At 46.1% G+C, this 27,758-nt stretch overlaps 3 protein-coding genes across 4 annotated transcripts; 2 read left to right on the top strand and 1 right to left on the bottom strand.

Annotated features, from left to right (window-relative positions):
* The first annotated feature begins 1,261 nt into the window (after positions 1-1,261).
* atp5f1b (ATP synthase F1 subunit beta) lies at positions 1,262-4,728 on the top strand. Its single transcript, XM_076094730.1, has 10 exons — positions 1,262-1,419; positions 2,292-2,468; positions 2,557-2,731; positions 2,826-2,947; positions 3,075-3,259; positions 3,357-3,515; positions 3,655-3,777; positions 3,882-4,094; positions 4,180-4,381; positions 4,476-4,728. Exons 1-10 carry the CDS (start codon positions 1,317-1,319, stop codon positions 4,571-4,573), a joined length of 1,557 nt encoding a protein of 518 aa, XP_075950845.1. The 5' UTR covers positions 1,262-1,316; the 3' UTR covers positions 4,574-4,728.
* Positions 4,729-5,528: 800 nt separating this feature from the next.
* On the bottom strand, positions 5,529-7,947 carry LOC142952951 (retinol dehydrogenase 7-like). Its single transcript, XM_076095000.1, has 5 exons — positions 7,855-7,947; positions 6,751-7,065; positions 6,130-6,388; positions 5,878-6,041; positions 5,529-5,791 (listed from the first exon to the last, which is right to left on the bottom strand). Exons 2-5 carry the CDS (start codon positions 7,061-7,063, stop codon positions 5,568-5,570), a joined length of 960 nt encoding a protein of 319 aa, XP_075951115.1. The 5' UTR covers positions 7,064-7,065; positions 7,855-7,947; the 3' UTR covers positions 5,529-5,567.
* On the top strand, positions 6,882-24,506 carry abcb11b (ATP-binding cassette, sub-family B (MDR/TAP), member 11b). 2 transcript variants are annotated; one of them, XM_076094998.1, is made up of 30 exons: positions 6,882-8,579; positions 11,334-11,919; positions 12,058-12,146; positions 12,287-12,305; positions 12,892-12,921; positions 13,009-13,060; positions 13,145-13,446; positions 13,574-13,661; positions 14,524-14,657; positions 14,749-14,920; positions 15,044-15,168; positions 15,248-15,422; positions 15,546-15,659; positions 15,782-15,892; positions 15,987-16,112; positions 16,495-16,698; positions 16,809-16,979; positions 17,272-17,473; positions 17,580-17,649; positions 18,032-18,152; positions 18,321-18,491; positions 18,653-18,757; positions 19,031-19,192; positions 19,507-19,710; positions 20,429-20,670; positions 20,920-21,076; positions 21,494-21,691; positions 22,252-22,458; positions 22,590-22,736; positions 23,323-24,506. In XM_076094998.1, the coding sequence occupies exons 3-30, from the start codon at positions 12,068-12,070 to the stop codon at positions 23,521-23,523; spliced, it is 4,089 nt and encodes a 1,362-aa protein (XP_075951113.1). In that variant the 5' UTR covers positions 6,882-8,579; positions 11,334-11,919; positions 12,058-12,067; the 3' UTR covers positions 23,524-24,506. The 2 variants fall into 2 exon arrangements, with proteins under 2 accessions (XP_075951113.1, XP_075951114.1); XM_076094999.1 differs by lacking the exon at positions 11,334-11,919.
* The last annotated feature ends 3,252 nt before the right edge of the window (positions 24,507-27,758 follow it).

The raw sequence follows: 27,758 nt of genomic DNA, 5'->3' as shown, positions 1-27,758 counted from the left end.
GAATAAGCAAGCAGTGGTGGTACATTTACTTATCAATTTGAGATACTGGTACTTTACCCGAGTATTTCCATTTTCTGTTACTACTCCTCTACACTTCAGCAGGAAATATCGTACGTTTTGCTCCACAACATAAATGTACAACTACAGTTACTTTGCAGATAAAACTCTGATACATTCTTATAAATTGAACTGAATCTGTAAAATGAATGCTTCCACTTTTGATACTTAAAAGTATTTTTATAGTGTGTTTTTTTGTAATTTTACTGAAATAAAGAATCTGAATACTTCCAACACGGTAAGCAAGTAGGACACAGATTGAAATGTATATTTCTTTCTCTTTTTTTGTTTTCCCAACAGTAATCAATTAAGGTGTAAATTGTATAATCAGTAATTAGCCTAAATTGCACTTCCAAAAAATACACCACACTTTGGATATTGGTTGCAGCTGTACTCACGTTCATGTTCGCACATCCTTCTCTCATCCAGAGAGCATGATTGGTTCCGTGGTCAATGCTGTTTTGCGCGTGTGCATGTTTGTGGGTGTCTGTAATATAATCAACATTACATAGTCAGCAGCCTGTGGTGGAAAAAAATCAGATTCAAAACTTGTGTAAAAGTAGTTACAACACACTGTAAAAATACTCTGTTACAAGTCAAGGCATAAAACGAAAACACTCATGTTGAGTACTAGTAAATTAAGATTGTACTTAAATTGCTGTACACCACCTAGCTGTTTAGTCGGTGCAGACACAATGTTTTCAGTATACACCACGGACATGTCGAGGTCAACTGACACCTCATGTTGAGGTAAAACAGTACAGACAATCATAATAATATCAAGACAAAGTTCTGTAGACACAGGCAGAGTGGTACAGTTTTCAGTCAGATCATGGAACCAACTGTGGACATTTATTTCTATGTCTCTGGGGAATGAGGGCACTGTCAGTGGCCGAAGGGTCTCCAGACAAGAACAACAAATGTCCCCTTGACATGAAACACTATGAATGGGACAGTGACACCACAAGTATTCCAAAATCATTTGTTCCCATGTAGTTCTACATTAATTTAATGACTGGTTTAAAAATATGTATAACACTTGTATTATATGTAACTTTTAGTTTGGACTGTCAGTCAGCAGTCACATTTACTGTCAAATAGTCCAGCTCTGGAGGGCAGAATGTCAGCTGAACAGGCTTACCATCTGCGCATGCTCAGTTTAGACACTTACGTTGCACGCACGCGCAGTTCGCCTCCTCGGCCCTTCGTTATAAAGCCGCAAGTTCCTCCGTCTCTTTCCACCTTCAGCCATTTTGACAATGTTAGGAGCTGTGGGACGCTGCTGCACCGGGGCACTGCAGGCTCTCAAGCCTGGGGTCCAGCCCCTGAAGGCCCTCGTTGGATCCCCAGCCGTCCTCTCACGTAAGTCCTGCATGCTTGGTGCTTTTGAGCGAAATCGTACGAAGAAAGATGCGCTTCTACGCGGCTGTCAGAAGGGCAGGGGCACGGCTAACGTTAGCTGCTAGCCACACGCAGGCTGCCCTGTCGGCGGCGTAGCAGGCCTCAACATGAACATGTCTAATTTGAAATCTGATGGAGTAATTCAAACCGTGTGTACGGCTACACGTGTGCATACATGCTCTTATTGACAGATGTCACGCGTCAGAAAACGTCTAGGCTGTGTTTTACTTGTGCTAGCAGCAATGACCTTTGTGTAATGACATGAGGCGGTACGAGACTGTGCAGAGCATGCTAAGCTAGCGTTACAAGTTGCGTTTTAGCAAGGTCTGGCTAGTAGATTAGCAACAATATAAAGTAGTTTGCAACGTTTACCCACATTCAGTTTATCTACAAAGAAAACAAGACATTAAGGTTGTTTGTTAAACTGTTAAACATACTTGCCATTGAATGCCCTGCGTTTGTCATTAGCAGTATCATTAGCAATGTTAGCTCGAGTTATACTTCATTCATCTGTCAGTCTCTCCACTTTGACGTTACTTAATCGGTGAAATGACTTGTCAACGGTTTGTACTGATCAAAGTCTACCTAAACTCCACACATGTACACTTATTGACTTCTTAAAGGGCCTCGCTCGGGTTATTTCAGTTGCGTTTAAAGCTAATTCATCGTTTGGCCGACAACAATCGCTTGACATTGAGACGGAGCGGCCGGACACGCAGCTGTCTCTGGTGCTTTTCAAGGCTCCTGAGTACCGCTGGCACTGCAAGGTCATGGCTGTAGCACGCATGTATGCTACCGAGCTAACTGCACATATTGTCTGCATTACTTTACAGGCAGGGATTATGTCGCACCTGCTGCTGCCGCTGCAGCCGCCCCCGCCGGGCGCATTGTGGCCGTCATCGGTGCCGTCGTCGACGTCCAGTTCGACGAGGACCTTCCTCCCATTCTCAACGCCCTGGAAGTCGCCGGCCGTGAGTCCAGGCTAGTCCTGGAAGTGGCACAGCATCTTGGTGAGCAACTACAAGTATAACAGTCAGTACCCGTATGAGCAGAAAGCATTCATACAGGGGAAGTTAAATTGAAACGTGTTGTGTTTAGGGGAGAGCACAGTGCGTACCATTGCTATGGATGGTACTGAGGGTCTGGTCCGTGGACAGAAGGTTGTGGACACTGGTGCCCCCATCAGAATCCCAGTGGGTCCCGAGACTCTGGGCAGGATTATGAATGTCATCGGCGAGCCCATCGACGAGAGGGGTCCCATCTCCACCAAGCAGTGAGTTCACCTTTAAAAAAAACCAATAGATTACACTATTTTAATGATAGTTTTGCTGTTTAATGAAGAACTTAAAATGTTTTCCCCCACACAGGACTGCACCGATCCATGCTGAGGCCCCTGAGTTCACTGACATGAGTGTGGAGCAGGAGATTCTGGTGACTGGCATTAAGGTGGTGGACCTGTTGGCCCCCTATGCCAAGGGAGGAAAGATCGGTATGTGCTTTAACACAAGTTTGCCCACCATTATGGCTCTACAGACAGATGATGGCTTGTATGCTGGGATATTTGAAGCCACTTGGTAGTGTCTTAAATCTAATCCTCTTATTCCTCATGGCCACAGGTCTGTTCGGTGGTGCTGGCGTGGGCAAGACTGTGTTGATCATGGAGCTGATCAACAACGTGGCCAAGGCCCATGGTGGTTACTCTGTGTTCGCCGGCGTGGGGGAGCGCACACGCGAGGGAAACGACTTGTACCATGAAATGATTGAGTCCGGTGTCATCAACCTGAAGGACACCACCTCCAAGGTGAGGGTTTAGGCACGAGATATTGAAGAAAGTTACATTTAGCATGTCGTGGTTGCAAACGTCAACCCGCTAACCCCCGACGGTTGTCCCCTGCTAGGTGGCGTTGGTGTACGGACAGATGAACGAGCCCCCCGGCGCCCGCGCCAGAGTGGCTCTGACTGGACTGTCCGTAGCGGAGTACTTCCGTGACCAGGAGGGTCAGGATGTGCTGCTCTTCATCGACAACATCTTCCGCTTCACACAGGCTGGCTCTGAGGTCTGTCAGAAGCAAAGATGCATTTTTTTATCGCAGTTAATCGAGTTGTAGCATCTAATTTTATCATTCAGATGCAGTCCCACTTTTTTAAATGCTGACTTGTGTGCTTGATAGTGACCAAAGTCATCTTGCTCCTCAGGTGTCCGCCCTGCTGGGGCGTATCCCCTCTGCTGTGGGTTACCAGCCCACTCTGGCCACTGACATGGGTACCATGCAGGAGAGAATCACCACCACCAAGAAGGGCTCCATCACATCTGTGCAGGTAAACGCTAACTGACTGGAGCTGTGCCCATACATGTTCACCCACCATTGAGCCATTTGTAAAGGGCTGATTAGCTGCTATTAAATGACTATTCTCTCCACCAGGCCATCTATGTGCCCGCTGACGATCTGACTGACCCCGCCCCCGCCACCACCTTCGCTCACTTGGATGCCACCACTGTGTTGTCCCGCGCCATCGCTGAGCTGGGTATCTACCCCGCCGTCGACCCCCTGGACTCTACCTCCCGTATCATGGACCCCAACATTGTCGGCACCGAGCACTATGAAATCGCCCGTGGTGTGCAGAAAATCCTTCAGGTTTGGGACTTGACTATCTTTTCAAAACTTCTTATTTTGTTTAGTTTATGTTGGTAATACTAAAAATGTTACTTCCCCCCTGTAGGACTACAAATCCCTGCAGGACATCATTGCCATTCTGGGTATGGATGAGTTGTCTGAGGAGGACAAACTGACGGTTGCCCGTGCCCGCAAGATCCAGCGCTTCCTGTCCCAGCCCTTCCAGGTGGCCGAGGTCTTCACCGGCCACGTCGGAAAGCTGGTTCCCCTCAAGGAAACCATCAAGGGCTTCCAGAGCATCCTTAACGGTTAGTGCTTTCATTCACTTTTATAGATTTGTGCCCCTCAAATTCACCGGCTTTCGTCATGGTACTAATATTTTCTTTCCCCGTTTCCCTGCAGGCGAGTACGACAGTCTGCCCGAGCAGGCCTTCTACATGGTCGGCGCCATCGAGGAAGTGGTTCTGAAGGCTGCGAGGCTGGCTGAGGAGCACTCATAAACATGTAAACAATCTAACTGTTAAGGAGGGGTTCTGCGCTTTAGGAGCACTTGGTTTGTAAAACGTGTCAAAATGTACCCGTCTCGTCATCCATGAAAGAAAGTTCTATTTAATGTTTCCAATGGAAGATGGAATAAAACGCTGTCTTTACACAACTTGTCAACTGTATATTTCTCATGCTTTAATCGTCGTTTAGAATGTTGTTCATAATGAGTTTATGAAGTGGCTGTCCTTGTCCACTCTGACCACAAGGTGGCAGTGTTGAGTCATGTTAAAGCCATGTACTGTTGCAGCTTGTCACGTACTGAAATAAAACGGTGGACAAACTATTGGATGAGTGATTGTTTCAACTTGAGGGTCAAAAAAATAAAGAAGTCTTTGGCTCGATCTGAAGGATAAAACATACCACTTGGTTTGCGTTTTAAAGTAAATAAACCAGTAGGGATAGCGAGGCCTAAGACTAGTTCTAAGAATTACAGATAAAATATTTGAGAGCCTGAAGCATTACCACGGCAGGCAAGAGAAGGCTTTAAGTTCTCTCTGCATGTGTATTGTGCACTTGACTGAGATGCACAGGGAAGTTGATGCTGAGCCAGCGACTACAGAGCAGTCTGTGGAAGGTCTACCGTGAAAAATTTCTCTCAAGGGACGTCCTGGTTAAAAGGTTTTGAAAGACAGTGATGGCAATATTCAAATGGTTTTAAGCCATATCTAGTCCTAAATGTACTTTGTAATGTCTGAATGTGGCTTTTATGGCAACTCCCTGACCTCACACTCCCATCAATCCTCAAGGCCACATGGGTTTGAACAAACTCCTGTCTGTAGATAAGGTGTCATAAGTACACCGTCTTAAGAGAAGGGATAGACACACAAAGTACTACTTAATTGCATTGTTCATGTCTGTGTACAAACACTCATAGGGATGAGGCTTAGATCAGGAATGACAAAGACAGTATTACGTTGGTAAAGTTGTATTGCATAAAATGTGCACAATTCATTGCAGCGGCTTGGCAATAGGAATGGCTCCTCTAGTCATGATGTAATCGGACACGCAGGTCGGCATGTACGACAGCGGCAGCCAGAACAGCTTGGCGTCCCAGCCTGGGGAGTAGCGGGTGCGGGGCCGGACCGCGGATACGGCGTGCTCCATACAGCTGACCACCTTCATCAGATCCCCGTCACTCATCTTGGCAACTCTGTCTTTTATTATGACTAATGCTGGGAGGGGAAATGAGCAAATAAATAGAGGAACGAAACAGAAACACGCCCCGCATAAATGTAGGAAAGAGAAAATACGAACTTACACTTTTGTAGAAATTCAGTTCCGTAGTCATCCCTCATGTCCTGGGGCAGTTTGTCCCACAGCGTCTTCACGTTGTTGGTCAGGATAGTGGTGTCGGTCACGTTCGTTTTGAAGAAACCCGGCTCGATGCACAGGACTTTGACACCGAACGGCGCCATATTCAACCTGAGGAAAACATTCAGTTTTATCAGTGCAAAAGAATCTTTGCTCAGACATACTGACAAATAATTGATTGTGTGAGTTAATGTTTCACCTGAGGCTGTCATTGAAGGCCTCCACTCCGTACTTGGAGATAGTGTACGGGCCCCCTGTAACACTGATCCTCCCGAACACGCTGGCTACATTCACCACCCTTCCCCTGGCCTTCTTAATGAGCGGCAGGACGCTCAGCGTCACCGCGATCACTCCGAGAAGGTTGACGTCCAGCATGGACTTGTAGTCGTCGATGGTCAGCCAATCGCACGCGCCCGAAGGGACGGACACGCCTGCGTTGTTCACCACAGCCCACAAGCCTAAGAGGATCACAGAGGACATCCAGTCACTGTAATCACTTATGAATACACTTTCCACAAGAGGAATGAGTTGATGATGGCACTAGTAGGACACTCAGAGGGTCACCAAAGTTATTCGAGTTCATCCTGCGGGGAACATGAATGTCTGTACCAAATTTCATTGCAATCCGTCCAATAACTGCTGAGAAATGCTGCTTCAAACCACAACTGTCCTTAGAGGACAAGTCAGGCGACCCACAATGTCAGCAGGACAATGGATTCATCCTCTGGGGACCATGAACGTCTGCACAAAACCTCATGGCAATCAATCGAATAGTTTTGGATACATTTCAACAAAAAGAGAGGGTGAACACTCCACTCACCGCGCTCCCCCACTTTCTCCTTGATCGTCGCTGCAACTTTGGCAACGCTGTCCTTGGACCGCACATCTAGGTGTGTTGTGATCAGGTTGCTGGAGCAGGACTTCCTCAGATCCTCTTCCCCTTTCTCGCTGAAACACGAGGCGATCACCCTGAACCCCTTCTTGTCCAGATGGCGGGCCAGGAGGTTGCCGAAGCCGGTGTCGCAGCCCGTGATGTACACATACTTGCTGCCGATGTCGGGGACACGGGGCAGCTCCCTAAACCAGCGGTACAGGTAGTAGAAAACCACCAGCCCCAGGAGATACAGGTACATGGCTGTAAAAACAAAAAGGGAAGGCATTACATTTTCTCAAGTGCTGCACTTCGGTTTGGAGGTACTTGTACTTGTACGATAAAATACTGTAGTTATTCTTCAGGTTATATTTTCCATTCAAAACATATAATCGTTCATTAAAGTACAACAGTAAAAAGCTCATTTTACATTGTTGCATTACTATCAACGATAACACGAAAAGGCAGAATTTAGTCACGTATGGAAGTACATTTTGTTAATACTCATGTACTTTTACACACTGGAACTGGTCGGTGGCTCGTGCCGTTGTTAAACTTGCATATCTACAAAGAAAGCTACAGCAGAGGAAGCTATAGTTGACTTCCTTTTCGTGTTTAACTTTAAAAAGGTGTGAAATGTATTGTAGTTTAAATGAACGTCCTCACTCTTCGGTGACGCAACAAGTTAACAGTGAAAACAGGGAGGTTTATGAGTTTGTGTCAAAGTTCGTTAACCTGTTGCTTCATCTGAGATGAACGAGCGGATTCAGAAATCAATGCATGCTGTGCGCTACGGACTTAACATTGCATATTCATAAGCTGCATTATCCGTGTGTACTAGCTTCATATAGGCATGTGGTGAAAAAGTCGATAAAAACGTCGCCAAACCAATGTTCCTCACTCGCGCACATATCGGTTCCTAACTAACGTCCCGTGAAACACAAGCAAACGGACACATCAGCTATGAATAGGTCGTTAATTCAGAAAGCTTAGAGGGTTTTCTCCTCAGCTGGAAGTTAACAAGACGTGAATCAACAAGCCCGGACGTCCTACCTGCTGCGTAGAGGTCTTCCTGGCTTCCTTCGCAGCCTCCACATTTATGGAGACCGGAGCGTCCAGCCCACCGCTACGTGAAGGGGAACTCTGTCGACCAATAGGAGAGCGGCGCCTCTCGTGTCGTCACGCAGACGCCCCCTATCGGCGGGGAAAGGAATAGCTGCGGCCGCTGGCTCGTGCTGACGCAGATAATTGATAAATGTGGAAATATATGAATGTATTAGAGTCACTGCTCATCTTTATATTAACTTTAAGTCTACAGAGTGTCCTTTGTTGTTATACATTAACACAGACTGACCTGAAAGTGGAATTTTAATAAATCACTCATTTATTTATACGCTTACATGGGCTATTTAATCATTTATTTATTCATTAATAAGGCAAAATCCGTCCGCTAAGATCTACCTGTGAATCACAGTTTGCAAGCTTATCTCATCAGTTCAATGTAAAAAAATAGATTTGCAAGCTACAGTAATTATATAAAGCAACCCAAAATCAAGTATTCAAGTAAAGTGCCTGTACCTTAAATTGTACTTGTGTACAAAGAGTACTTTGTTGCTGTTTCAGAGGGTGAAGAGGAGTAAAGACAGAGATGATGGCCAAGGCATTTGTGAAGATTCATGGTTCAGATCATTTGTCGGAAGAAGAAGAAAGAAGGAGACGGGACAGAAGAATAAATCAGCATCCAGATGTGTTAGACAGGAGGGAGGAAACCAGAGATGGTGAGAGCAATAAATGGATCAAGACCCACATCACCCGGGGATGATCAGGCATGCTACGTTAGGCGGAGGCTTTTGGGAGAAGGAGCACACTTGAAGCTGCTGTGCCTTTAGAACAGAGTTTGGGAGGAGGGGCAACGAGAACGCAGATGAGTTGGCAAAGAGGGCTTCAAAGAAAGCTAACATGGATGTGAAGATTAGTGTCAGGAAGGCAGAGGTCAAGGGTATCATTTGGGAACATATCAAGCAAATGTGGCAAAAAAAGAATGTGGGACAGAGAGGAGAAAGGGAGACATTTATATCATATTCCACAGAGAGGCAAAGTTACCAGGTTAGGTGGAAGGAATGCAGGGATATGGTACAAGGGTGCCTGTCAGAGCCAGAGGCTAAGGTTTCATAGGTTGGAGGGTAAAACATGGAGGATAAAATATAGGTTAGTGTGGTGGTTTAAAAATAAATGTATTATTATTTTGGTTATTTTTGTTTTGGGGGAAAGATTGTAAGTGTATTGGGCGATCCACACTCCAGAGCAGAAGGTGGCGGTAATGCACCAATACACTGGATTAACAACCGCCGTAAAACATGAAGAAGAAGAAGAATTAAAAAGACTCGGGTGAGGTTGTCCCACTCAGGAGAGACGGGGCGCGAGACCGAGTAGTCCGAGAAAAATACGTGAGTAAAGAAGGTATTTCACAAGTGGTCAGAGAGACCAGAGCCCTTAAACAAGAATGGACAAACTCTAAATGTCAATTCTTCCCACGGGCAGTTTAAAAACTAGACCGTGACAATATTAAAAGCGCCACTACGAGACAAAACAACTCTTTTGAGCAAACGTACCCACTCGCATCCAAAATGAAGGCACAGAAAATACACCTAAGGGCCTAATATGATCAGAATCCCAACACATGAATCCACTGACCAACAATGACGTATACAGAGGAGAATGAGGCTGAAACAAGTGGTTTCCAGTTCAATTAAATAAATATTATTAAAAAAACATTAAGTTAAACGTTCTATACTTGAAATGACAGTCAGTTGTTGCCTACATACAGACGTTAATGCTTCTTCAATATATATATTTAGGGTTATTGTGTATTCCGGACCGTTACGTGAGGATATTCTCTCTTGGGCCTCGTTGAGTTTTAATTGAATACCCCGGATGTAGGCTAGGTGTAATATGATGCTAGCGAACAATTTAGTACTTACACGTCCAGGCAGACGAGGAACACCGTTCTGGTCACACTCGAGTCGTGTCTCTGTCCTCCTTGATGAACTTAAGCTCGATATCCACTGTAGTTCTGTCTTTTTTAAAAACATATCTCGGTCGTTAGCTCGCTGTTTGACCTTCTCCGGGAGCTAGCCGGTGGGGAAACCCAGTTAGCATTCTGAGCAGTTCGATGCTAATTGCTGAGGGGAGACCAGCTGCTTCCTATTCCCCCTGATTAACAGAGACGCACTGGACGTCTATTCAGAACTATTTAGATCTTATTTAGTCCACTCATGAAGGTCCCTGTGCCTGGTTTCTTGATATGTGTGAAATAACTGCACTGTGCACCAGTAATATAGCTTATTTCTATTTATTTCTAGCACATTTTCCACAGCCAACCGAGTGTGTGGGGTCATCTGAGGATTCTCTACGTTTTCACCACAAGGTGGCAGCAGTGCAGTGTTGTAATTCCCCTGTTGTGCAAATGCTGCCTTCAAGCACTCTTATTTCCAATAAGTAGCATTTCCAAATGTCTTGCACATGTAAATGCTTCAGGACTGTTTCAGTAGGAAATGAGTCATCGAAAATAAAGCCATTTACACTCAGTTGTTAATGCAGCTTTCCCAACCTCTAAATGTCACAGTAACTCGGGAAAACATAGAAAATTGCAACCTTTAAAGTTGCAATTAACCCCATTTTTTGGGATTCTTTGTGTGCAATCAGTTTGTTACAATATTTCTGAGGGTACTGGAGTCAGCGCAGTACCCTATACAACACTCACGCATGGCATTAATAAATAATAAACTTTATTCATAAAAACCCACTAATAACAACACAATAACAAATGAAAAGGTTCAATGGTATTACATTTTGTATTTTGTTCTTTTATAACAAAGATTATGGTTCAGCATAAATCATGTCCACTGATTTCTGAACATTTGCATCGTGGACACATGTCCATAATCTTCCTGACGGCGCCTGAAGGCAGCAGTGAGTGACCGACGGCATATTAACACCAGTTGTTTTCATGTGTAAGCGTGCCCGTACAATCAGTCACATTTCTAACAACAACAAAAATCACAAGCAGGCTTTTATTTTCTCATACATTATTAAAGGACCCGATTTTAGAGATGACAACTAAGCATGTTGTTGTGATTGTCGCAAATGATTAAAACCTGAAATATAGACCTAATGATGTAAACAAAGCTTCATTAGCATCAGTAAATAACGCATTTAGATTCCACTTGTTGCATAAAAGGTGAAAAAAGATGACAGAAGTCTTCGCGACATGAAGCTGTTGAGGAAGTCGAGCTGGAAGAGGGCAATGACCTCAATGTCAACCTGCAGCTACATCCAAACACAACCCGTGCTCGCATGCATGGTGAAGCTGTGTTGTAGCTTTGAATGTGTGATGGGATATTAAATGTGCAGACACAATGTAGCAGTAGCAGAAGAGTCACAGAGTCAGCAGAATGCATCAGTAACGGCTGTTTTTATGGAAATGCTACACACGAAGAATTACTTTATTCAATTTTTATCATTTATTTCAGGCCAAACATGCACACACGGGAGCCATTGACATGCAGCTGGAGAGACGTTTGAGTGATGGGGTCAGTTAGCACCTCAGCAGTGCCCATTAGGGGAACTAGCACCTCGCCTGGTGTGTGCCAAGTGTGCCAGGTACACATAGGACTCGAATCGCACACCCTGAGCTGCTGCCGCCCCCATTAACTAAATCATTTCACATCTAAAGGATACTGTCCGAAGGATCACATAATCCTCTTCGAAAGCAAATCAGTCGTGTTCAGACAGTGAGGATGCACAAACAGCGCGGGGCCTCCGCAGGTAAAATATTTGCCCTGCTGAGGTCACTGGCCTTTTGAGCAGCATAAACCGACAGGACACTTACCCTCAAACAACACACGCTGACCCCGAGTCCCAGCCAGTTCTGTCCAATAAGAACACGTGACTCGCTGCCGAGATCCTCAGTGAGTCGCGACGAGCTGCCACTACAACAATTAGCCGGGGGACGTAACAACTGGATGTCTGGCTGCTGGAGTTCAGTGCAGGAGTGCTGCCGATTTCGGTTTCAATCGTGGATACGATAGATTTCTCTTAAAAAAGGAAAACGTGTAGGTATGTCTCATTCTCTCTTGAAAGTCCAAAATAAATGTACTCTCAAGTGGGATTTAATTTTTGACTTTACCGTCATTACAAAACACTGATTATTCTGGTCTTGGACTTGTGAAATGTGCTCTTTTTGCTTTTTCCTAGATGAGTCAACATGCCGACCGGATCAGTGAAATTGCACAGCATAAAGAAACTGGGACAGGAAAACCACAGCTACGACTTTTCCAATGAAGGTAATGCTCAATGAACGCTCAACGCTGCAAAAACGATCAAATAATATGGAGATCTGTTATTTTATTTGAATGAAACAAAAGTTAAATATACGGATGTCATTTTACAAGAGTTGAATGCTTATTCTATTCTTGTGTTCCAGAACCAGCTGGCTCCGATAAGTAAGTGTTCTTTGGACTGTTTATGAGTTTTTTAGGAATCATCTTGGATGTAGTTTTAAGGGTTATAAATGACTGTGTTCTAGTAATACTTATGTTACTTGTCGACTTGTCTTTCCTTGTCGACTTGACGTCTTTACTTGTCGTCTTTCCTTGTCGACTTGACGTCTTTACTTGTCGTCTTTCCTTGTCGACTTGGCGTCTTGTCGACTAGACGTGTCCTTACTTGACTTGTTGGTGAGGTTTCTAGTTGTTTTGTGTCTTTAACAGCGCTGCTGCATCAGAAAATAGGTGACACTTTATCATAAGGGTTTTAAGTAATGCATTCCATGTGCAATAGAAATGATTTATTGCATGATTTAATACAAGATTGGGCTTCAATTAAGGATTGTTTTCATCACTGGTTAATCCCTCTTAATTTGCAGTGCATTGAGCTTTCAGGACCACCATACAGCATTATTAATTAAACAAAGCTGATAGATTAAAGTGTCACGACTGGTGAATTCCAGCAACAATGGGGGGGGAGGACTTTTATTTTCAAAGTGTTAAGTTCAGCAGCTCACCGTGTGTTTTGCCTTTTTCCATGCAGGACCACAACAACTTCCAACGATGACGGGAAGTGAGTACAAGATGGCGATAGAGGGCCTGCACACTTTCACACTTTCACCTCCGATAAAGAAACTGACCGGTGTTCTATTCCAAACAGTAATCGGGGGAATGCAGATCAACCAGCGATACGGGTCGGCTTCTTCCAGCTGGTAAGGTGTTCATTCTTCATCTTTCTTCATCTCCACTTTGAGGTTCGTCCACCTAATGCGAGTGTTGTTGTCGCGCCCGTCCAGTTCCGCTTCGCCACGTGCCACGACGTGCTGATGATGGCGGTGGGCAGCGTGTGCGCCGTGGCGCACGGCTCGGCCCAGCCCCTCATGCTGCTGGTGTTCGGCCTGCTCACCGACACCTTCATCGAGTACGACATCGAGCTCAACGAGCTGAGGGACGACAGGAAGGAGTGCGTGAACAACACCATCCGGTGGAAGAGGAACTACACGGCGGCGGACAGCCTGATCCCGCCGTGGCCGAACTCGAGCTTCATGAGCAATTCGACATGGGAGATGCTCACACCGCTGATTAACAGGACGTGTGGGTAAGTGGGTCGTGAGAAATGCACGAGGGCGACATCAAATAGAGTGTGAGCTTTGAAGTTTTAGATCTGTGCATGTGGTTCTGTCGTTCATGCATTATTCATTTACTGCCTTTGTGCTATTTCCCAGGCTTCTCGACATTGAACATGAAATGACCAATTTTGCCTTCTATTATGTTGGGATTGGAGCGGCTGTGTTCCTGCTGGGATACTTTCAGGTTGGTCTTGAAATGTCATCGTATTCACACAAAGAGACTGAACTCAAATGAGATTAGCGCGCGTCATCCACCTACAGCCAATTCAATCAGCATGACATATTTTGATCATATCACCTCTTCATCTTGAAGGGTATTGTGCAACCTCTCAAAGCCTCCTCCGGCTGCTTTGATATTCTGACAAGCGTTTTAATAATGTTTTTAACTGCATGGCACAACTCTTCTGTTATCTCGGGCTGTTTTGCCACAGGCTCTGAAACGTGCGCTTTTTAATCCTCTATTGATCTCGACCCCTTACTCATGAACACGTACAGTTGTTATTACGAGCATTTATTAGATGGAACGGCTGCATTCAACACGGCCGGCCACAACGTATTACTGGACTGGAGAAGTGGATGAGACCTTCTGGCACATTTAAAAACTGGTTTGAATCTTATTTGCAGGACAGGGACTACTTACACTATTGGATTATAGAGCACTTAATAGTTTAGAGATTGTATTACGTTTTCATACAGATAGGAGGATTACCAGAGACAGATTTTGATCTAATCAAAGCAGGAGAGGCGGAGATATCCTGAGTTTTACTTCCTAGAATTGGTGAAAATTGCTTGATCTTACATTTCCCATTATGCACATCATCAAAGTATTTTTTTTCTCAAATTGAAAAAGCTCCTCCAAAGCCACAGAAGTCTTTATACAGCTGTTGTGAGGCCGAGTCGTACTCCTTATGTTGAATAAGCTGAACTTCATCGCATAAAAGCCATGTTAAAAGGTCAAAGGTCAGGGTCCCGACGCCATCTTGTTGCCCTGCTTGCTTTTATATCTAACAACACACGAGTGCAACCGCTCTTTTTACGACCGACAGATCTCCTTGTGGGTGACGACCGCTGCCAGGCAGATTCAACTCATCCGGAAAATGTACTTCAGCAAAGTGATGAGGATGGAGATCGGCTGGTTCGACTGCACCTCTGTCGGGGAGCTCAACACTCGCATGTCGGAGTGAGTGGGGCGACGATGACATGACTTCCGTCTGGAGCATTTGTGGAGTATCGATGTGTCGCATGTTAACGCGGTTATGTCTGCGTTACAGCGATATCAACAAGATCAACGACGCCATTGCGGACCAAGTCGCCATTTTCCTGCAGCGCTTCACCACCTTTGTGTGTGGTTTCTGCATCGGCTTCGTGAAAGGATGGAAGTTAACACTGGTCATTGTCGCAGCAAGTCCACTGATCGGTGTTGGAGCTGGTCTTATGGCCCTGGTGAGGATTTCTCTTGATTCGACTTCTCTTGACCCCTTTTTGATTAGTTTTTTGGACTTGACTCTGGTTTACTTTCTGATTACTCTTCTTCTCCAACAACGAGTCCCTCTGTCTGTCCTGTAGTTTGTTGCTAAGCTAACAGGGATGGAGCTGGAGGCCTACGCCAAAGCCGGAGCCATAGCAGACGAGGTCCTCTCCTCCATCAGGACTGTGGCTGCTTTCGGTGGGGAGACAAAAGAAGTGCAAAGGTAGAAATTAGCCGGATGAAAGTTGAAGATTGACTTTCTTTCCTAATATGCAGCTGAGGTGAGCTCTTCTCCTCTACAGGTACGACAAGAACCTGATCTCAGCGCAGCGCTGGGGCATCAGGAAGGGTCTGATCATGGGCTTCTTCACCGGATACATGTGGCTGATCATCTTTCTGTGCTATGGTCTGGCCTTCTGGTACGGCTCCAGCCTGGTGTTGGATGCTGACGAGTACACCCCAGGAACACTGCTGCAGGTATTACACCAGTACTATTACCATAGTGGCTACAATATGGTTCATTACAACCACTGCTGACAGATCAGGAAAAGTGTGCTTATCACTCTTTGGAGCCTTAATATACTGACCTCTTCCTTCTAGGTGTTCTTCGGGGTTTTGATAGCAGCCATGAATTTGGGGCAGGCCTCCCCGTGTCTGGAGGCATTCGCTGCAGGCCGTGGAGCTGCGACCATCATCTTCGAGACTATTGAAAGAGTGAGAATGCTCCGTGTTATCATTTTTCAAGATTTAAACCCTTACAAGGTACTATATATTTTGTACAGGAAACCGTTGCTTCTGGTTTACAAGTGTAATTTTTTAAAATGTGCTACCGCTAGGAGCCGAAGATTGATTGTCTATCTGAGGCTGGATACAAGCTCGACAGGGTCAAAGGAGATGTTGAGTTTCACAATGTGACCTTCCACTACCCCTCCAGACCTGAAGTCAAGGTACTTGTGTGCTTCTGCACTCGTCATGTAAAGCCGAGGGTGGAATTTGATTTCTGGAAACACACATTTTTTTGGCCATGTGATCTCTACTCAGATCCTGGACCAGCTCAGCGTTCCAGTGAAGTCGGGGCAGACCACAGCCTTCGTCGGCCCGAGCGGAGCCGGGAAGAGTACCGCCATTCAGCTCTTCCAGCGCTTCTACGACCCTAAAGAGGGCATGGTGGGTTTGACGGCCGCGACGGTGATTCTTTCCTCGGTGGAGCTTTTTGTCAACCCCCGACATTGAAGATTCCCTCGACGCGCTGTAGCTGCCGACTCTTTCCTTTTGAGCTTTATTCTAGTCGATTCAAAAATAACCGTCCCCCGAGGGTGATAGAAATACATGATAATCTGTTTCATTATTCAGCCAATGGGTCCTAACAGCCTCATTTTTCACTTTTACTGCAATTAGAGGTCTTTGCACACCTTACTCTCTTATTGCTTTTAGAGGAGGAAATAGCCTCTTACAGCACAATGAAGGTTATGCACAAGACTAACAACCGTACCAGTTGAAACTAGCAAAAACCCCTGCATTATAGCAACCAGCTCTCTGTGCCCTCCAGGTGACCCTGGACGGCCATGACATCAGAGGGCTGAACATCCAATGGCTGCGCTCGCTGATCGGCATCGTGGAGCAGGAGCCCGTGCTGTTCGCCACCACCATTGCTGAGAATATCCGCTACGGTCGGCCCGGCGTCTCGATGGAAGACATCATCGGCGCCGCAAAGCAGGCCAACGCCTACGACTTCATCATGGACCTGCCGCAGGTGAAGCGCAGCGGTTTCAGGATTTCTAAGTGCTCGTGTGAAAATTCTGAGTTTTTAAACCACCAACAGGCTTAATAACTGTCCCTGTCATTTAAAAACAAATCTGACAGAAATTCGACACCTTGGTGGGGGAGGGTGGAGGTCAGATGAGCGGCGGCCAGAAGCAGCGCATCGCCATCGCTCGAGCGCTGGTCAGGAACCCTCGTATCCTGCTGCTGGACATGGCAACCTCTGCACTGGACAACGAGAGCGAGGCGATCGTCCAAGAGGCTTTGGATAAAGTAAGTCGGAATCAGCTTCTGTTCTCATCTCAGGTTCGGGTGATTTATGGTTTCACTGAGTTGCCAGCAGGACAATGAAAAAAACTGTTTCAATTAGAAATTTCGTTTCCAGTAATCTTTTTAGGTTTTTGAAGAGGATGACCTTTTATATCTTGACAACGGGCGACATAAAAACTATACCTCTTTGAGTATGTACTAAAAATATTCAATACCCCAACTTGAATGATTACCCCACTGATTATGAAATAAGTCTCCACAGGGTGTCAAGCAGATGCGTTTGGTTTCGCCACAGGTACGCTTGGGTCGCACCACCATCTCCATCGCCCACCGGCTGTCCACCATAAAGAACGCCGACGTCATCGTTGGCTTCGAGCACGGCCGCGCTGTGGAGCAGGGCAAACACGACGAGCTGCTGGAGAGGAAGGGCGTCTACTTCACGCTGGTCACGCTGCAGAGTCAGGGGGACAAGGCTCTGAACGAGAAGGCTCGGCAAAGTAGGTCCAACCTCCGGGTGTGGGGGGGGGGGGGGGATATTTATCCACATGTAGAAACTGTGGATCTGATTGTGATCGTCGCCCTTTGTTGGATCTCTTGCATTAGTGGCTGACAAGGAAGAAGAGCCAGAGAGGCTAAATCTATCCAGAGCAGGCAGCTACCGTGCCAGTTTGAGGTATTACCCCCCCCCCCCCCTCATCCTTAATCACTCATTTGTTTATTTGTGTAAACTGTCATATCCAATTCCATGGTCGTGACTGTGCATCTAAATGGGATTATTACAGAAGTCATTCCTTTCATGGCAGGAACTGGCACCTTCATTTTACTTAATTGCCCTCTTACAATTACTTCGACATTTGGAGCCTTTAGCTGACACTATCATCCAGAGCCACTTACAAGTGCTGCAAACAGCAGAGGAGGCTTGAGGTCCTCCAACGCCACCGTTACAAGCACGCAGTAATGAGTTCACGGCGAACACCAGCAGCAGAATACATTCCTGTGTTCTGTGAATATTCATGTTTTTTCCTTTGACTTGGGACGTTTTTTTGTTTTTGCAGAGCCTCTATTCGCCAGCGGTCCCGATCGCAGCTGTCCAATCTGATCCCAGACTCTTCTGTATCCATCGTCGGAGAGCTCGGCCCCAGAGCCTACTCCTTGTCACTGGCAGACAAATCCACGGTATCCAATTTTATGTGTGGGTGGTTGAAGCAGGTCCACAATAATTACATACCGTTGGGAGTGCCAAACCACTTTGCGTTAGTTTTTTCTATATTAATCCTCGGATCGTATAATCGGGTAACGGCTTTGACTGCCGACTGATGTGTATTTATCTGTGTGAATGCTCAGAATGCCGTCCCGGAGGAGGAGGAGGAGGAACCGGTGGAGCCCGCTCCAGTTGCTAGGATCCTAAAGTACAACAGACCTGAGTGGCCTTATATGCTTTTTGGATCCTTTGGTGCAGCCATAAATGGAGGGGTCAACCCCCTCTACTCTCTACTGTTCAGTCAAATCCTGGCGGTGAGGTTCCGGATGTCATCGGAAGTTCTGAAATACACAAAAATAAACGATAAGAGCGAAATTCCCAATTCCCAAACCATGTGCAAGCCTACAGTACAGTGTTTGTGTATGATGGTCTATATTAACATGTTCCTGTTCTCTCTCTCTGTGTGTGTGTGTAGACATTCTCAATAACAGATCCCGCGGTTCAGAGGAAGGAGATCGATAGTATCTGCCTGTTCTTCGTCATGATCGGCGTGGTCTCTTTCTTCACCCAGATGCTGCAGGTAGAGTAGCAGGCTGCTTCAGCGTCAGTGGTTCTCCGCCGGCCTCACAGGTTCAAGGTTGGAGGGAAAAGTCTTTGGATGAAAAAGATATTCCAATTTGCAGAGACACTGTTCTATGATTGATCCAAGAGTTCTGACACCCTTTGGGGCAGCGGGGCGGCAAAGACGCAATTTTCTCAGATTGGTTTTACATTATGTTGAAGATCACTGTGATAGTAGTTTGGATTTAATAAGAAATACTTCCCGTGTGTGTGTGTGTGTGTGTGTCTCCAGGCTTACGCTTTCTCCAAGTCCGGAGAGCTGCTGACGCGCCGGTTGCGGCGGCTCGGCTTCCACGCCATGCTGGGCCAAGAGATCGGCTGGTTTGATGATCACAGGAACAGCCCCGGGGCTCTGACCACTCGTCTGGCGACTGATGCCTCACAAGTTCAAGGAGTGAGTTCAGGCCTCAGTTTTAGAAGAGAGGGATTTTGAAAAGTAATTCGGTCCCATATTCGGCGCGAGCAGTGAGTGGGATTTAGTGCCCTCTAGTGGTGAGGTTGCATATTGCATCCAACTGCACTACGATGGCCTTCAGGTAAAAGCACAAAAAGGGTCCTATCTAGAGCCAGTGTTTGGTTTGTCTGTTCTGGGCTACTGTAGAAACATGTGCGTTGACCTCTGCTTGGATAATCTGGTTCAATCCATGAGGAGAACCTGAGCGTTGCACAGTAACACGATCCATTCTTTTCCACTTGTCTTCCTCGAAGGCCACGGGCTCGCAGATCGGCATGATCGTCAACTCTCTGACCAACATCGGCGTGGCCGTCCTCATGTCCTTCGTCTTCAGCTGGAAGCTCACGCTGCTCATCCTGTGCTTCCTGCCGTTCATCGCGCTGTCGGGCGCCTTCCAGGCCAAGATGCTAACGGGGTTCGCCAAGGAGGACAAGCAGGCGATGGAGACCGCCGGACGGGTCAGACATTGTTGTTTGTAACACACAGCTTCACCAAAATCTGGTTTCGCCCGTCGTTGGCGACTTTATCAGCATCCAGTTTGAACGTTCCACAGTATTCCGAGTTCGGCGTCAAAAGCAACGTGTCATTATTCCTGATAAACTTTGTGGTGGAGGGCGACTTCAGCTGACGGCAGATCAGAGACAGCTTAAACACAGTGTCTATTTTAGGCTCCAGGTTTCAGTTTTTCTCATCACTGAATAAAGGCTCCGCAGCCCTCCAGCTGAACTCAGATCTTGGTACAGTAGCTTTTTATTAGCTGCTGCTGTAATTTGGCAAGCCAAGCACAGAGCTGTCCGGCTCAATACCTACTGGGGCCACCCAGGCCTAAGCTGTTGTCATGGTACAGACAACACGTAGTGGATCAAAAATCACTATGTTACAGTTTGCAATCAATTTACTGTCAACTTCCTTGAAACGATCTCATCTATTCCAATGCAGTAAACCCCAGCCATCCCAATAAAGTGGATTAGATGAAAGTTTAATGATCCCTATGGGGGAAATTGTCTTTCTGCAGCAGCATAAGATAAGATAAGATAGATAAAAACTATCTCTATCATAAGTCTTCACATGTTAAAAACCCGAGGAATTAATTACAACTTCTTTTTTTTTTTGCCTGGTCTTAACTGTGCCGTTTAATCTGGTACCAGAACTTCAACACGAGTCTTTTACTTGCAGATTTCCGGCGAGGCGCTGAACAACATCCGCACCATCGCAGGCCTGGGGAAAGAGAGGCTTTTTGTGGACATGTACGAGGCCCAGCTAGACGCTCCGTACCAAGCGGCCCTGAAGAAGGCGAAAGTGTACGGGGCCTGCTATGGGTTCGCCCAGTGCGTCATCTTCTTGACCAACTCCGCCTCCTACAGGTTCGGAGGCTACTTGGTGCGACAGGAGGGGCTCCACTTCAGCTTGGTGTTCAGGTGAGAGGAGAAGGCTGTCGGGTCTGGTGCCATTCTGTGTGCTTCCTCATCCTGACTGCTGTTTAATCCAAACTTAAAGGGGACATACGTATAATGCTTATTTCCAGGGTCATACTTGTATTTTGGCTTTGTACTCGGTCATGTTTACATGCTTTAATGTTTAAAAAACGCATTATTTTTCTCATAAATCACTGTTCCAGGGGAGGTGATTATTAATAATTTGGTACATTATGTTGGCTTCTCTGGCAGGGTCATCTCAGCCATCGTCACCAGCGGCACGGCCCTCGGCAGAGCCTCCTCTTACACGCCAGACTACGCCAAGGCCAAGATCTCAGCGGCACGTTTCTTCCAGCTGCTGGACCGCGTGCCTCAGATCAGCGTCTACAGCGATAAGGGAGATAAATGGGTACGAGGGCATATGTTATGCTACGTATTATCTGCTATTCCACCACATTGCACGCTGAGTGTATGAAAAAACAATGAGCTGCTTGCTCTCTCCACGATGAAAAGTCTAATTTATTATTCCTTTATTGCTTTGCTCATTAATTTTGCATTAGTCATGAAAGAGAGATGTGTAGATGGAGGAGACAAGGAAGGATTGTTAGTCCTATCAAATATTGTACATGCAAAAGAAGAATACACTCCACAGAGCCCTAAAAGATGCATTTTGAATAATAAAAAACCTGCAAAAGACAATTAAGTGAAATTAAACTCTGTATTATCAGAGGAGGTGGACAGGAGGAACCCTAACACACGGAGGAACCTATAACCTTTGTTCTGTTATGTCTCCCCCTCCCTCTCCCTCCCTCCGCTGTGTTTTCAGGAAAACTTCCAAGGGAACATCGAGTTCATTGACTGCAAGTTCACCTACCCCACCAGGCCAGACATCCAGGTCCTGAATGGGCTGAACGTGTCGGTGAAGCCCGGCCAGACGCTGGCCTTTGTGGGCAGCAGCGGCTGCGGGAAGAGCACCAGCGTGCAGCTGCTGGAGAGGTTCTATGATCCCGACCACGGCCGAGTGGTGAGGACGCGCTGCAGATGCACTTTGAATGCAAAGTGCCTCATGTTATGCTGCTTAATAATCGCAATTGGAGGGAAAATATAGTTTTTACTTTTTATTGTTAATCTTAAAGGGGCTCTGATTTTACACAAGCTTTAGTTAAATTCAGTGCTGCCCTTTATCAACATGTCAGATATCTTGTTATGAAATGAGTCGTATGTATAGTCTGCTTTCAGCTTCACTCTCACGAGGCTCAGTTGTAGTGACATCAGACATTTATGCTGACTTTGTGCTTTATATTAAAAAAAGGAGGCCCTCCACCCAGGATGGAGGTTTGCCTTTGTGCCAGTAAGGGATCGCTGCCAAACATTCAAATGGCCTTAATTGAGTTGGAAGTGGTTTGGAAACGCCGAGTCCTGATTCCCTGTTTGAGATTTAAAAAGGACAGTGTCACCTCTGCATAGTTGGGAGAGAAATCACGGCAGAGATGGTGTCGTGATGGCTCATTAAGTGGATTGTATTTCCAGTCTTTGGTTATTACATTGCTTTCTCCTAATGGTAAAATCAATCGCTTCCTGCAGCTGATTGATGGCCATGTCTCGACCCGCGTCAACGTGCCCTTCCTGCGCTCCAAGATTGGCATCGTGTCCCAGGAGCCCATCCTGTTTGACTGCAGCATCGGGGAGAACATCAAGTACGGCGACAACTCGCGGGAAATCGGCCTGAACGAGGTCATCTCTGCCGCCAAGAAGGCCCAGCTCCACGACTTTGTCATGTCGCTTCCTGAGGTACTGTGGGTTATAACGGGTTATTAAAAATGTCGGTTGCTGGTACTGCATTGGCTCATGTGTTCGACCAATCACTGTAAACAATGTAAATGGGGGATATGACTCACCATCATTTTTCCTCCTGCCTCCAGAAATACAACACCAACGTCGGTGCCCAGGGTTCTCAGTTGTCTCGCGGTCAGAAGCAGCGCATCGCCATCGCCAGGGCCATCATACGCGACCCCAAGATCCTGCTCCTGGACGAGGCCACCTCCGCCCTGGACACGGAGAGCGAGAAGGTACGCCTCATCAAACTCTGATCAGCGCCGTCACCGCGTGTGGAATCCACACGCTTCCCATCACAGTACAGCGCAGCTGCTTGATATTCGTCGGGCACAGAGAGCAAGGCGGGTCGGCAGTTAATTATTATTATCATTAACATCATTATCATTCATCATCTCTATTATTATCTCCAGCGGCGCACAGTTCGTACCAGCCTCTTTTTGTGTGTGTGTGTGTGTGTGTGTGTGTGTGTGTGTGTGTGTGTGTGTGTGTGTGTGTGTGTGTGTGTGTGTGTGTGTGTGTGTGTGTGTGTGTGTGTGTGTGTGTGTGTGTGTGTGTGTGTGTGTGTGTGTGTGTGTGTGTGTGTGTGTGTGTGTGTGTGTGTGTGTGTGTGTGTGTGTGGCTATGCAGTTGCTTTTCCACCTCAAACAGCTGAACCACGCTGAGGAGCAAACAGGCCTCTGCGGCGCACTGATGCACTGGAACATTCTAATGATGGGAATCAGCGTGTGATTGTGAAATTGCTATAATTGTGAGGCGCGTGTGTCTTCTGTGTGGGGAGAACTGAACACCGCTTCGCGTTTGTCGTTTGTGTCACGACAGACGGTGCAAGACGCCCTGGACAAAGCCAGGGAGGGCCGGACGTGCATCGTCATCGCCCATCGCCTGTCCACCATTCAGAACTCGGACATCATCGCCGTCATGTCCAGGGGCTACGTGATTGAGAAAGGAACGCACGACCAGCTCATGGCGCTGAATGGAGCCTACTACAAGTTGGTTACCACGGGAGCACCAATCAGCTAACGTGCTCAGGGGGGAAAGAGTGGCCAATTAGCGAGGCAGCCGAGGGAAACGAACAATGTAATTGCTGTGCATGGACAGAGACCGTAATCATCTCAGATTTCTTTTAAAGAAAAGAACATGCACCTGTTCACTCTTACATTATTTATTTTTGTGAGCTACACACCCGATTGGGGGTGAGGAAGTTACTAATTGCCTTTGGGTTATGTTGGCAATTGTTTATCTAAGATGCAGTATTATTCAGAAGTGTTTCCCACAATTCACCACAGTCTACTGCTCCAAACCAGTATACATATTATTTATATTATTCATGTCCAAACATTACACCTTCACATACGGTTACCATTTCCTGTACCCTCACTGTGACAGAGGGAATCTATTGTTCTTGCTAAATGTGGTCAGAATATTTATGTATTATAATTAAATATGAAATATAGAATCAGCGTTTTTGACAAAATTAAATAGTTCCAGAAATAAGCTTTTTTGCTTTCTTGCTTAGTTATATGAAAACCTCTCATGTCTATATGCTAACTATGAAGCTATATCCAGCAGCTAGTTAGCGTAGCATAAAGACTGAAACAGCTAGACTGGCTCAGTGCGCTCTAAAGCTCACTATCTATACTGTTTGAGGCGCTAACAGAGCCAGGCTAGCCGTTTCCCCCTGTTTTCAGTCTTTATGCTAAGCTAACTAGTTGCTGCTAGCTTTATGCTGAGCTAATCACCTGCTGGCTCTCAGCAAGAAAGCGAATAAGTGTATTTCCCAAATGTCAAATGGTTCCTATTTTTAAAAAGTTATTAGACAGAAACCATTTAAAACAGTTCTGTTTTTAAATAACTACATTTAATTGGTTGATAAGATGTATTCCTCCTCCCAGCTCCTTGTGGTGTTCACTGTCATCGGATTGTAACTTTAATGCTGTATGCATGCTCTTGTTTTTTTATGCTTTATGTGGGAATTAAATAAAAAACAAAGTGTCTGAGCTAGACTGTTCCGTGCGTAGTGTTGGTGTGATTAATCAAAACGTGTCCCGGTGAGCTCTGATAAACTGGCTCGCAGTCTTTACGAGCGCCTGGGCTCCGTTGGCAGCTATTGACTTGACTACTTGCAAATACTGCAAGTGTGGTAAGATCGGTGCATTTCAACTTCTTTGCAGTAAAGTTGTTGCTGAAAACCAGTTTTATCTAATAGTTTTAAACCCTTTAATTATGTGGAGTGATTAAATTCCCATTGATGAATACTATAATGAGATCAAGTATCATCAGTATTGTTTACAACCTTCCTGCTAGTAGTCAAATATCTGATGTCCTTTTGTTAAATACGATTCTGTCCATCACAGCTAATTGGACCTCTGCTCACATTGGCTGTGGGTGGAGCTTCGCGAGGTGATTATGCGCGGCCTCAGGACTCTATGGACCAATAACATCGGTAATGTTTTTCCCGCCCTTAACATGTGCAAAAGGGGGGTTAGAAAGAGGCTAATTAGTCCGTCCACACCCACACAGTCCTGACTAATCACCTATATGAGTGAAATCACCTGTGTGCCTGTCTCATGGGCGGGTAGGGCTGACTAGTGGTGCGTTCAAGGACACTTCGAACAAAGTCTGACAACAAACAGTAGGCAAACGTGACACATGAAATCTGGTTGTTCCCTGCAGACAACATTATTTCATCAGACGAGTCAAAACTATTTAACTGAATACATTAGTTAACGACGCTATTAATTAAATAATACTAATGTAAAAAGGAGAGTAAAGCTTTATTCTTGTATCTTAATCACTGGGTAAGAAATGAGAGCTGGTTCTAATATGTAGATGTAATAAATAAATTTGACTCTTCTGTTTATTTTTGACTTGCAAATTTCAAATTTTTAACTTCCACTTTATGTATTTTGTATTAGCATATTAATGTTTGCCAGGCAAACTCTGGGGTGGCCAAACTACGACCCATGAGCCAACCAACAGTTTGTAAAAGGCCTGCGGTAAATGTGTCTAATAAACTGTACATTACACATCCTTGTTCAAACACTGGACTCAATGTAGTGAAATTATCTCCATCTTGACCTCTTAGCACAGAAACCAATATTTTACTACACTGTCTTTTAGTCCGTTTTGGGGCTCCATATATATATAATGCACCGCTGAATTAGAGGAAATGTATCCGCGTCACCACATGATGATTGAATAAATCTGGCTGAAAAACAAGGGCAAGGAAGCGGGCACCGTGATGGATTACATATCTGGAGCAAGTTTCCGTGCCAGCAACCCGGCAGCAGAAATGAATACCAATCACATGCTGCCTGCAAGGAGCCGTCAGAGGAGCCAGCCTAAAGATGAATGGTAGGCTGTGGAAAAACCCCGAAAAGTATATGCGATTTGGAGGATAACAAAACTTCCCTTCAAAAACAGATATGTATTATTCTAGCTGTCAGTCGGTTGTTCAAATGACGTGATTGTAACGAACAGAGAAAAGCGCCGTCAGTGGCAGTTGGTGCCGTCGCAGCGAAGCACAATCGCATTACGAGAACCTGCTGCTCTGAAAAGCCTTTCCCTCTGAGACTCGTGTTGGGATAATGCACGGCAGAGGCTCCCTGCTCCGTGAAGATAATGCTGGATGGCAGCATTTCAGGGCTTTGGCCCTTTATAGCCGGGAGCTGCTGTAGGCCTCTCCCTCCACTTTTTTTTTCCAGCTTACATAAACCAAACCACGAAGAAGCAGTTTGAAAGCATGACACAGCTACTTAACCAACTGCATTCATGACGGGGATATTTCACCCGCTTCCCTACTCCGTGTTAACAGGTGTTGACGCAGGCCGCTGCGCCAGGAGCGTGCACATGTCGCAGGGACTCCATCAGTCAGAGGTAATATGCGATCGCGCCGCGCTGACCTCTGGGAAATTGAGTCTTTAATCACAACATCTCCAGTCTTGCAGACTCCTGGGCGAAATTAGCATTCCTCGGATGCGATCTAATCTCGCTGGGCCCTCCCGCGCCAATTCACCCAGCGAGAGGACGCGGTTTGACTTCGTGCCATGTAGTGTCAGTGCAACTCGGTTTGATGAAAACAGACGCCGGAGGCCGAGGGGACGCGTCTCTGTCGGGTGTGATAAGCGAGCCCCTCTGTTCGCCTCCTATGATCTCAGGCCACATAAAGAAGCCCAGCCCAAACACGCTGCTTCTTCTCTCCTTCCAAATGTGGGCCGGGTGTTAAATACAAGTGCGATTTTCTTCAGAGCTCATTAAATGTTATCCATTAAGCTCGAATAGGATATTGATGGTTAGGTCACAAAGTAAACTCCCTTCATTTGGCGCAGGTGCATTCACACTGATTATTGTATCATAATTACGCCTTCCCCTTAATTTCCCATAAGGATCATTTGTTTTACTGACTCGCCCTGCCGCGTTCCGCACGGCGAGTCTCTAACGGACTCAAAGCGCTGACAGTCCAGAAACCATTGCAGCTCACTGAGAGGGTTGGCCGGAAAATTGGTTGGTGCTTGCGTGCGCGGAGAGGGAGGGAGGGGGGGGGGCAATAAGATGGAGGAGGAGACCGCCGTTGTGTTTTTTTCTTTCTGCCTTGTCGATAGCGGGCCCGAGGGCGGCGGCGCGTGGAGTCAGAATTTAAATGTTGCAGAGAAGAGAGGGAACTAAAATGAGACCCGGCTTCAGGCTGGAGAGACAGAAGAGACAGTTCCACCCTGGAGGTGATGTTGCTGCTATGCCTGGAATACTGAAAACAGCCGCTTGACCTTTAATAAACAAAACGTGTGGCTATTACTGACATTTAACGGAGCAGCATAAGGGACTCTCATTAGTGTTCTGTCATGAATCGGATGTTACTTTGATATGTATTCATTTGTGTCTGGACTCGACTCCGATGAACCTCCCGTGTCTTTCCCTCAGTCAGGTTTAGTCCCATTAAAAGCTGAGATTACAGCGGTCAGTGTGGAATAAATCCACACTCCAAGACGTATCATTAACCCAAAGGGGAAGTGGAGAGGATCCGCAACGTATCGAGAGCCTAATTTCCTCATTACCGATGGCGGTCATCACCATTAACGCTTTTCATTATCACAATCATTATTACAGCACCAATAGCAGGGGGGGAGGGGGGGGCTGTGACCACAGGGAGGGGCTGAACTAGAAGAGGGCCCTGTAGTAACTTTGCTGTCATTCATAAATAGAAGTGTGGAAGGGACACACACACACACACACACACACGGATTTATCCTCCCCTATCC

Source organism: Anarhichas minor, unplaced genomic scaffold (assembly GCF_050575085.1).
Source record: "Anarhichas minor isolate MPS153535 unplaced genomic scaffold, ASM5057508v1 ptg000018l, whole genome shotgun sequence".
NCBI classification, from domain to species: domain Eukaryota; kingdom Metazoa; phylum Chordata; class Actinopteri; order Perciformes; family Anarhichadidae; genus Anarhichas; species Anarhichas minor.
The sequence above is the reverse complement of the archived record's forward strand: the minus strand, read 5'-3'. Positions and strand labels throughout refer to the sequence as shown.